Source organism: Numenius arquata, chromosome 11 (genome assembly GCF_964106895.1).
Source record: "Numenius arquata chromosome 11, bNumArq3.hap1.1, whole genome shotgun sequence".
In the NCBI taxonomy this organism is placed as follows: domain Eukaryota; kingdom Metazoa; phylum Chordata; class Aves; order Charadriiformes; family Scolopacidae; genus Numenius; species Numenius arquata.
The window spans coordinates 11972097-11983680 of NC_133586.1; the positions used below are offsets into that span (position 1 = coordinate 11972097).

The window sequence follows — 11584 nt, forward strand, 5'->3', positions numbered from 1 at the left end:
CCTACAGCGCTTAAAAAGGTAAACTTGTCAACGCTGGACTGTCTGGATCCACACTCGTATTTCAAAAACAAAAATTGATGTTTTCTTAGTCAAAAACTAGTGACCATGAGCATAGGCTAAGGGACTCGTGAGCTTCTGCCTCTAGTTCCTAGTACACTGTTGTCCTGTCCTTTGGATCTAGGCATTTCTACTGTGATCATTAGTTGAGGGTGATACAAAACTATCTCAATACAGACTGCAAGGATTTTTTTAACTGTAAGTACTAGGACATGTGGGAAAACTTGCATAGTTTTTTCCATGTTGTTGAATCCTAGTTTGTAGTGCAATGTAGTATGGTAACTTTAGATTTTCCTACTTTTTTTTTTTTGAGATGGGTATAGAACTTAAAGTAAAAAAACAGATTTTAATTGAGTAAATTTAGAAATAATTGGTTGTATATATCTATATACATACGTACATATAGTAGGTATGTACACAGAGTACAGTATGTGTGGAAATCAGAAGGTAAAATTCAAGAAACTTAGCCCTAAAAAAGAAAATGTGAAAGTCTTTAAAAAAAAAAAGTGTGAGAGTCATCTGTACTCATGCAGCACGTCTCTTGTCAAGATCACTGTATGATATGAGCAGTTAGAGTCTGGTAAAGTTGTGTTTGTACAAAGGTTGGCTTTGGTTCAGTTGCCTTTTTTTTTCCTATTCCCTGGCAATCTTTTTTTTTTTTTGGACTTATCCATGATCTACTTGAGTTAGAGAAATTCACAGGTATGCATTCAGAAAAGTTTTCTAAACTCCGTGAAAGCCTTTATCGTAGTAATACTAACATATCCATGGCCACTTATCTTTGCACTTTCCTTTTAGGGAAAAGAAAGGATTCAACCTATTGCATTGCTTCACAAAGATCGCTAGTATTCTTGCATAAGGTGTTTTTCAGGGTGGTGGGGATGAGGAATTTTTAACGTGTTATGTATCAGAAAGAAGCTAAGAAATTACTTAAACTGTTAAGAGCACTACTTGTGTAGAAGTATGAGAATATTGAGTTATACCTTCTGTAAAACACTGGAATGAAATGCTGTTTGTGATCAAAGAGGAAACTGAAATGATTTCAGCGTTTCCTATTCTGGCATAAGTAGGAAGATTCACAACAACTTGGTTGACTTTATTTTGTGTTTTGTTCAGTCAAATGGACACTTTTCTTTACAGATATCTCTGTAATTTTTATATGCTGATAGCTGTTGGTTTTGTTCCTAGATTATTTTGAAAGAGAGAGAAGAGAAGAAAGGCCGTTTATCAGCTGACCTTAGCCTTTTGGGATCTGACGAGCAGAAAGAGGTTCATATAAACTTGACTGCTGATCAGTCTCAGGAGCTGGCCTCTCAAGAAGGTTGGTCTCTGTCTCTGTAGTTGTCCCATATTTTGTCTTTCTCTTTTTATGCAATGCAATTTATTTATGTTATCTTCTAACTTTTTTAACATTATGAAATGCTACAAATCGGAACCCTGTTTTTGTAAAATGTCTTGTCTGTCCCTCAGTTGTGGAAGGCTCAGTGCATATGGCTTCTAAGTACATAATCTCCATATAGCCTTTTAATTAATTTCTCTTGAGGGAATGTCCCCAACCCATGTCAGAGTTGGTTACATTTTTTATAAGTGGACAAAATGTGACCTCTTGTTGGCCATGCCGTGCTGATCACAATGATTTTTAATGATGAACATACCACACGTTTTCCAGTTATAGAAGTTGTAAACTGAAATAAGGTTTTGCAGTTTGAACACTCTTGTCAATCAGCTGCATTGTTGATTTGCAGCATCAGCTCTGAGCAACTGGGAAATGCCAAAGAATTTTCAGTGTCTTTGTGCTTTGGGGGTGAAGGGGGGCAGGTGTCTGTTGAGATTCCAGGTATACTGCTTCAGAACTTTTTGTCTGAATTACCTGCCTGACTTCACCTGACTGAAGATAAGTGTGAAAATCTTAAATATCCTAGGAATAAGTTCAATAATAATATTATAATATTGAACTAACATTATATAATAATATTATATATAAAAAGTAAAGGATTTTTGGAAGAAGTTGTAGCATTTAGGCAGGTCTTCCTTTCTGTCCATTTCTTAAACTAGGCTTTGGATGCTTTTTAATGAATGTTCAAATACTGCTTATTTACTCAACCAATGCTGCATGTTGTGTATGTGCTTGTTTTGTTCTTACCCCTCCAGGGAGGAATACTGTTTAGTGTTTTTGGAATGTAATTTGGAAAAAGCAAGGCAGAGATACATAAGTAGTGTGATGCTGTTTCTTTTATGTTAAAATGTCTTTGCATTTTTATAATGGTTCAAAACTGTCTTTCAGAAACTGGACTAAGTATGCCCAGTGATACTTCACTTTCACCAGCGAGTCAGAATTCTCCGTACTGCATGACCCCAGTGTCACAAGGTTCACCTGCTAGTTCTGGAATAGGCAGCCCAATGGCATCTTCTGCAATAACCAAAATTCACAGCAAGAGATTCAGAGAGTAAGAGTTTTGCATTACTAATATAAAATCATGTCTTGCACTTCAGTCAACCTCATCTATTAAGTGTGGGTAGGTTTAGTAGACTTAGGAGGACCTTAACTAACATAAGCTACCATTTCATCAATAAAAGTTTCTGCAAGTTGTTTATTTCTGGCCATAGATGAATTGCTCTTTGTGTGTGTGTATATATATGTATACGTACACACGTGTGTGTATATATATTGTGCATGTACACACATGCACTTTGGATTTTCTTTGGTTGCTGCAACAAATAAACTAGGTGGAAGTATTCTCTAAAATATATTGGGTTTTTTTTTAAAGGAGGACTACATACACTTTAGGAAAGGAGAAATACTGAAGAATGACTATTACAGTATTTTCAGCATTCATAATACTACTTTTTTATTAATGTATCTTTATAGAGTGTCAAATTAACGAAAAAATAGTTGCTTGTGGAACCTATTGGAGTATTTATTTGTATTTTTTAAATATTCTTTTTGACTAACATTGAGGTAAGGGATGTTACTGGAAATATAAACGTTTTCAGGATGTGATCTTAGCTTCCTGATATTTAAGTATATGGTTCTGATTTCTAAAACCTCTTAATAACAACTGTCCTGAGGCATTAAAATTATTTTTATTTGGTAAAAGAAAAGGCTCAGTGAAATAGTATTGATTATGTGCTATGCTAATACGATGTATTTTGAATTGACAGATACTGTAACCAAGTTCTAAGCAAAGAAATAGATGAGTGTGTGACTCTCTTACTGCAAGAGCTTGTCAGCTTCCAGGAACGGATTTATCAAAAGGATCCCATGAGAGCTAAAGCAAGGAGAAGACTTGTTATGGGCTTGCGGGAGGTTACTAAGCATATGAAACTAAACAAGATCAAATGTGTAATCATATCTCCTAACTGCGAAAAAATCCAGTCAAAAGGTATAAATGATAAAACAAGCGATGTACTTAACTGTTTACCGCTTTCTTGTGCTGATTTGCAAGGATAGAAGCATCTTTTAGTTACTATACAAGATATAACACTTCCAGAATCAACTCCACATTCATTCTCTTCTACTCCATTCTGGAAGAAATTTGTTCACAAGGGGTGAATAGCTTAAAGAGAAATACGTATTATAATACATGCAATGGACTTCAGTTTTATTCCATTCAGTCTTTGATATGCCTGGAGTCTTGAGCTCTGGGTGTTCTTAAGGAGGATTCCTTAAGAGGTTCCTTACTTAGCCAACCAACACAGTTTGCCACAACCAAAAATGTAAACAGAGGCTTCCTGAGATACGAGAAAAGCAAAGCTCCGCTGAAAAGAGCTGTGAAAAATTATGGTTTAATGTGTGCAGGACTAATGGAGTATACAGAATATTGCCTTGATCAATATTCACTCACTGTACTTGAAATGTGTAGCTTGTTATCCTGGTGATTCTCTGTATTGAAGTTTTACTGACTAATTACAGTTAAAATGGGATAGAGTTGTATCTTGCCATATGATGACTTTAACTGACTAAATATCTATTTAAAATTGCTTTCTTCAAGGTGGACTAGATGAGGCTCTGTATAACGTAATAGCCATGGCACGAGAACAAGAAATTCCTTTTGTCTTTGCTCTTGGCCGTAAAGCTCTTGGCCGTTGTGTGAACAAGCTGGTTCCTGTTAGTGTAGTGGGTATCTTCAACTACTCGGGTGCTGAGGTGAGTAATTCCATTCACATAAATGGCTGGAGTAAACAGCCTTAAGAAAAACAGTGAAGAATTTTTTTTTTAGTTAATTCTTGTAATTAAGAACTGATTTGGCATGGAGAGCACACCTAATTAACGTGCATTTAATAATGGTCCTAACCTGATCTATACTAGGGTGTGTTTTTCTTTGAAATTCAATATTTACAGAACTGAGAGACTATGTTGAAACACTTTGGTCACAACATCTCTGTAGCTTTCAAATAGACTTAAATGGCATCTGAAATTCTCTGGAATGCTTAAGATTGTAAGGAAAACAGTATCTTAAAGTAAGTCCATCTTCTCAAAGTTGTGTAAACAGGGAGTGGTGTGTTTATTTTTATTTAATAGAACAACTAATTTTTGGTTGAAGTAAAGATATTTGGTGTTAACAAGCTTAAGGCTTGTTATGTGGTGTATGTTTGACTGAAGGGAGTAATTTAAAGTGAAAACTATTAGTAAGAACTACTGATTATAAACTACCTTCATACTTAGGACCTATTTAATAAGCTGGTGTCACTGACTGAAGAGGCCAGAAAAGCCTACAGAGATATGGTTGCTGCAATGGAACAGGAACAGGCAGAAGAAGCCTTGAAGAATGTCAAGAAGGCACCCCATCATATGGGTCATTCTCGTAACCCTTCTGCAGCAAGTGCTATCTCATTCTGTAGTGTTATTTCTGAACCCATATCTGAAGTGAATGAGAAAGAATATGGTAAGTGTGTTAAAACTTACTTTTGTAACTAGAGGCCGGAATTTTCCAAATGTTGCTTATTGCAAAATGTAGCTAAAAATACAATAATTCTTCATAATTTACAGTATTCTACAGTTTTCAGGAGTAAGAGAAAATTAGTTGGTATTCAGGTAGTTTAAGTCACTTGTCCCCCAAACTACATAGAAAATAATAAATTTAATTTTTAATCCTCAGAAATGCTACAGTTACCATGTCAGTGGAGGTGGCTTCCCCAGTTTTATTGAACTGGTATAAAACTGATACCAAACACAGAATTGATTATATGATTGAGGAAGAACAAATGACATACAGTAGGAACTAAATTATTGAGGTCTCTGAAGACAGGACTTCGAAGCTTGAGGTGGCAATAAATGATTATAGTGTGAGCAAAAGGCAAATTATTTATGCAGTTGCTTACGCCCACATGACAGGGTGGATAAAAGGGAGAGTGCTTGTTTGAAGTCAAAGGACTTCTCTTTTTTGAGTCTTACAGTGAATTAAAAAGAGTACTATCTTGTTTTTAGGTAATTCTTTTGTGATATCTCAAACTTTAATTTGTTAAATGTTTTGAGATTTTTTGTTCATTTTTTTAAAAAATCCTTAAACAATTGACTTAATACTATGGCAATCTTCTGCTTTTAATTTATACTGGAGAGTACCCTCTGACTACACTCACTGTTAAATTTGGTGCTTCAACAGTTTGTGCACTTAGTTTCCTGTGCAAACTTTCAACTTTGTAATGTGGTTTAGGATACTGTAAAAACCCCAAATTATTCACAGCTTGTTCTATTGTCTCTCTCTTTCACTTTGTCCCCCTTTTTCTAATTGAAATTCTTCTAGCAAGCATAGAATAATATTAAAATTATGAGCTCCTATTGCTATTTAAACAATTCTGGGATGTTGAGGAGACACGTTTTTTACATGGAAAGAATTAATGTTTCCTACTTTTAAACTTCTTTTGAAACTTGTAGAAACAAACTGGAGAAATATGGTGGAAACATCTGATGGGTTAGAAACCTCTGAAAACGAGAGAGAATCCTCATGTAAGACTGCAGTACCAGAAAAAGCTTGTAATGGTCAAATTGAAAAAGCCACTCTTAATAAACCACCTCTGGCTACAACTGGCACTACCTCAGCAACAAATCATGGAAAATCCACACCAGGTGACAAAGATGAGGTAAAACCAGATGACAATCTGGAATGGGCCTCACAGCAGAGTACAGAAACAGGATCATTGGATGGCAGCTGCCGAGATCTTTTGAATTCCTCCATGACCAGTACCACCAGTACTCTTGTACCAGGAATGCTAGAAGAGGAGGAGGAGGAAGAAGATGATGATGATGAGGATTATGCCCATGAACCAATTTCTGTAGAGGTTCAGCTTAATAGCAGAATTGAATCTTGGGTTTCAGAGACCCAGAGAACTATGGAGACTCTTCAGCTTGGGAAGACCCTTAGTGGTGCCGAAGAAGACAATGCAGAACAAAGTGAAGAGGAAGAAATAGAGACTTCTGAGCAGGCTGATCCAGTCACTGATGGCGAGGAATGGACAAATGATAAGCACGCAAGTAACACTCAACATAAACCCACCATCTGCAGTTCTTTGAATAAAGAACACACAGATTCCATCTACATGCCGTAAAAATAAGCAGGAACTCAGGAACTTTTTAGAAATTACATTAAAACTAACTGTTGTAAAGGTTGCAGCCATTATTTCGTATGCTTCATCTCAACATTTTGCACTGTTAAACATTTAATATGTGTATTTAATTCACAATAATATTTTTGTAGCTGTCTGTTACTTGTTTGATTTAAAAACTAGCTTTAGCTTTTAATCAGTGTCTATTTCCCAGAATAGAAACTGTGTGGAAAATTTGTCAGTAAGTATTCATTTGATCTTTTGTAAAAGGAAACATCTTGTAACTGACCAGTTTTAAGCAAAATTCTTTGAAGATGTGACTATTTAGCTCATTTTCAAACAGATAACCTATGTTAAGACTGACAAATTACCAACACTTTACATTGGTGTTCTGCCAGGCTCGTCACTGTATTTGGCTGTGATTTTCTAGTTCTATCTAGAAATAAAAGTAAAATTTTGGTTCTCTTTAAAGAAAAGCTAGAAAACCCCATTTGCAGTCCTAATGGAAAGCAAATAGTAGAGAAATCTATGCGTGATTCTTATGCTAAGAAAGATGCAGCTTTTTAGTTGGTCTCAGTGAATACATTGTTAAGACGCTGCTGATAGTGGAGATGGTTACAATAAGCTATAACAACTTTGATTCCAGAAAGACTTTAAACCAGAGGGATACAATTAATGTTTTGGTGGTTTTTTACAAGGTGGAAATATTGCATAAAAAACAGGAAAGAAAACAAAAATTCCCCATGCTCTTGACAGTTGCTGTCTGCCAAACCACACTAAGTGAATCATTAACCATAATCCCCATCCAGGGCTTTCAGTAAACTGATGACTTCCTCTTTCTCCTGTGACTTACCTCAGGAATGCTGGTTTGCATATTGTAATCTACATAACGCCACAAAAAAAAGCGAGAATAATCCTTTAACAGCAAGTGTGAATGATGTGGTGGCTTAATGTATCTACATGTTCATCTGCATGCTTTGATCCTGGCCGCCTTCATGTTGCATTTAGGATGTATCTTAACAATTCTTACTCAAAATGTGACCTCTTTTTGTCTGTCCTCACAGTTGTAGCAGCTTTAGGAGTTGACCTCTAGAGTAGAAAAGGAAATAGTTATTCCAGGAAAAGGGGAAGTGCCCTATAGTGTGGGGAGGTATTTCAGTGGTTCAGAGGTAAAACAAAAATATGCCCTCCCTGAAACATACATGTTGCTAGAGAATTGTTCTGTTCTGAATATTGAAACAAAATCCATTAACTGATGATGAATTCATTTGAGATTGAAGATGGAGTACGTGTCTAAACCTTGCATGTAAGGAGTCTCTTTTCCATCTTTGTCTTATATTGGCAAGGGATGTACTGAAACTGCCAGCAGCAGGAGCTTCACTACAGGAGTTGTCAAAGAGTAACTCACATGAAAAATGCTTTTATAGTAAATGTATGTTCCTTCTAATTCCACTTCATTTTTTTTTGATCACTTGTATCAAAAGGCATTAAAAAAATTCCTCTGGGTAGGCTGAAAAACACAAGAAATGGATAGCTTAGGTATTTAGCCCACACTTATTAATACGGGACCAACACTTACAGTACTAGTGATGCTGGCATTTTAAGTTGCACTGGGAAAATAAGACTCCGGGTTTAGAAAATCATCTGCCCCTGGGTTTTTTGGATGCTAATGAGAATAATAGAAACTGTGTATTATGTAAATAGTGTAGGTATAGGCATAGCAAATGCTATGTAGATAAGCAGTATAGAGAGCTGCTAGGACAACTGGCTGTTCTGTCACGTTCTTAGTTCCTTAATGTAATCTTCCTAGATGTTAGAACAGGCATTTTATAGGAAAACAAAGACTAAGGAATGATGCCTCCTGAATGTTAAACCTTTTACTGTACGTATGGCAGATTTCTACTGTCTGTCTGTTTTGAAAGAGTTTTTGCTTTAGGAAATGATAGGTGTTTGAACTGCTGACAAGCAAAACTTGCCCTTGGATGTGTAAGCACATGTCTCCGTGGCAGCTGAGATCAGTGTCTACACTGAGGGCAAAACTTCACCAGAACAACAAAAGAAAAAGTGTTTGTAATTTTTCCTTTTGCTTTTTCAGTGCCAGTGATTCAAATAACTTTTGATCTTGAAGTATTAACATCAAAGGCGCATCTTTTTATATGTCTTTTCTGAACTTGGACTGACATTTTAAAATTTTCTGACATTTATATCAAAGAAGTCTTGTAATATTCAGCCCACTATTTAACTGCAATTTTGCTACAGGTTTAATAGAGCTCTTGAAGGTGATATAGCACTTCTAATATCTCTCAATTTGCCAGCAATTAAGGAACTAGTCTCTTTTTAAAACGTGGCAGATCACCCTTAGAGGAGCAAACTGAAACTTAGTAAAGAAACTGGTTTTAGTGCTTCCTTTTTGATTAGCTAGGAATGAGCAATAACTATGAGAACGAAATTGCAGTTCCTTTGGGAGTGATCCGTTTGCCTCTAAAATTAGGAAAGTTCCTTGCCACTTAGAGCACTTGAGGAGAGTATCTCACTGTGGTAACTTTGATTCTGTTATCACCAGAATTTAAAAGGAAAGCATACACACGTTTTACAATACCATGATTTTTTTAAATAGTAGCTGAATTTCTATTTCAGTATAAAAGTTTGCAGTTTGTTATACAGATTGTTACTGTCCCTAAGAAAAGATGTTTCTGTAGTTATAGGTGTATAGATATTTTTGTTGTGAAAATGATTATTCGGAAAACAAATCTACTTTTCTTAAGACATTCTTTATAGAAATGTTTTCACCACTTAATTTATCTGGTAAAATCAAAAATAATGTATCTGTGGTAGGGGTAGGGATCTTTAAAACCGATAGAGGTGGCTATGTATACAACCTATTTATATAAATACTTTAAGTATCTCTGTCAAAATAATAATAAATATGGATTACAAATATGTAAAGGGAAAAAATGTTGAAGAACTTTTGTTGTTAGTTGGACCAAGTGAAAATGTCTCAGTGAGGTTCAGGACCTGATCCTGCGTACACACACTTAAGAGCATTAGTTCCACTGGCTTCTATTGGTGGCCTGTTTATCAGCTGAAGTTGTGTGCAGGTAGTTGTAGGATTGGAGCTAAACAGTGACAGAGGGTGTTGACCTGTGTTTTAAAAATTCATTCTAGAAAATGTTCAGTAATGCACTTGTTGGTGTTCTTCTGGTAAAGATAAGAGGTGTCTTTATGCTCATTTGGGTGGGTGGGAGCTTACACAATGTGATTCTGTCCGGTTCTTTAACACAAGCTTAAATTTTAATAATGTTACTTTAAATACATATGTAAAAAAAAAAGTATTATTGTTTGAAAAGCTGCTGTTTGCTGAAACTGTCATTAAGTATTTCCTGTGAAGTTGTGCCAACTAATGAAACTATTGAGTTGATTTCAATGTTAGCCATTTAAAAATTAGACATGACGATTTGTTAACGACACAAAAACCAGCAGAAGCAAGCCATAGAAACAAGTAACGGGGGGTTTCTGCCCATCCTGCCACACACAAGGAGACGTGAGAATGTCTAACCCGAAACTTCCACACCAATGAATGGTAACACTGTAAGTAGAAACCCAGTTGGCACAGCCCACCTTCTAAATGTTCATGAATAGTTCATATATTTTACTTTTAAATAGATTCTAATAAGGAAAGCTGTTTAATCTTTAATGTCTTAAAAACTCTAGTAATATTTAGGTTAAAGCAGTAGAAAAATCATTATGAAATACAATATGAAGGGTTTTGTTCCATTTCTTTTTTTGCTGTATGAAGGATAATTGTTCTGTCTACCGTACTTTTTGGAGTAATAACAGCTTTTTTGCACTATGTAAATACTAGTGGGGATTCTTCCATAACTAATAAAAATGATTGTAGAAATTTATGGCTTTATTACAGTGATATGTTTGTTCACAACTGCTTTATCGTGGGTTTGTTTGCAAATGCTGCCCTGGCACTACAGGAGATGGAAAAGGTCTGTGTCACAGCATTCTTGGCCCCAGGGCGGAGAAGGCATGTGGTGGCTCTCAGCCTCTGGCTGGTGGTACCTTGGGCCCCAGCTCCGGGGTGACAGCCAGCACAGGGAGCTGAGCCTCTCCCGTCACCTAGACTGCATGTCACTAGCAGAGAGGCTGAAAAGAAAAACAGAATTAGCTGAGGGTGTTTGTCACATATCACCTCAATGATGACCAGAAAAATATTGTTTTAGAGAAAAATACCATTCTTCAGAGACCATGGGACTGAACTAGGTCCGGAATACCGAGTTGGAAATAACATTTACTTAAGAGCAAATGAGTAAGAATAACGACAGACACCTCCAAAAACTAGGATTTCTTGCGTGCTTCTAATGTATGAGAATTTAAGTTCACCTGCCTTTATTGTTATACTGGTGCATGAAGTCAGCTTTGAAAAATAACACGAAGTTCTCAACATGTTGTCCCCTGTTCTCCAGTGACTCACTGGTAACTGCTCACGCTTCCGTGGCTCTAGTAACAGTGTCATTAACTGGTTTTGCAACTCCCACGTGTGTGAATATTTGTAGCAATTCAAAAAGGATACAGCTTCATCCTGTAATTTTGAATTTTCTATTTATGTGCCTTAACTTCATGTTTCAGTTCCGCTGTTGCAGTTGTCTTCTGCTGAAAGTGCTTCTGTTATAAACCTTACTTTGTAGGTGCTATCACTTCCTGTCAAAATTACTCCTCACATCTGGGTTTGCCTGTGTCTTCTCAACCTGATGCAAATTTTGGAAAGTACAAAAAAAAAAGGTGGCACTGTGTGACTTGTGCTATGGATTAATTACCCCAAAGCTTTAAAAACTGAACTTTCTTCTCCATTTCTTTACCACTTAACAAACGTTAACCATTTTGTAGTTCCCTTGAGGAAAGTTCCTTGCCTCTATGGAGAATTTTTTAAATAACACCATAGGTGGCACTTGGTGGTTTGCATTGCTGTGTGCGCAGA

General features: G+C 36.2%; 1 protein-coding gene across 1 annotated transcript in view; it reads left to right on the top strand.

The window, feature by feature from the left end:
- SECISBP2L (SECIS binding protein 2 like) overlaps positions 1 to 10504 on the top strand; it is a 32469-nt gene extending 21965 nt beyond the window's left edge. Inside the window, exons 13-18 of the mRNA XM_074156000.1 lie at positions 1246 to 1378; positions 2342 to 2504; positions 3220 to 3440; positions 4050 to 4204; positions 4724 to 4943; positions 5933 to 10504. Coding sequence (XP_074012101.1) covers positions 1246 to 1378; positions 2342 to 2504; positions 3220 to 3440; positions 4050 to 4204; positions 4724 to 4943; positions 5933 to 6603 — 1563 coding nt within the window. The 3' untranslated portion in view covers positions 6604 to 10504. The remainder of the gene's footprint in view (positions 1 to 1245; positions 1379 to 2341; positions 2505 to 3219; positions 3441 to 4049; positions 4205 to 4723; positions 4944 to 5932) is intronic.
- Positions 10505 to 11584: the final 1080 nt, after the last annotated feature.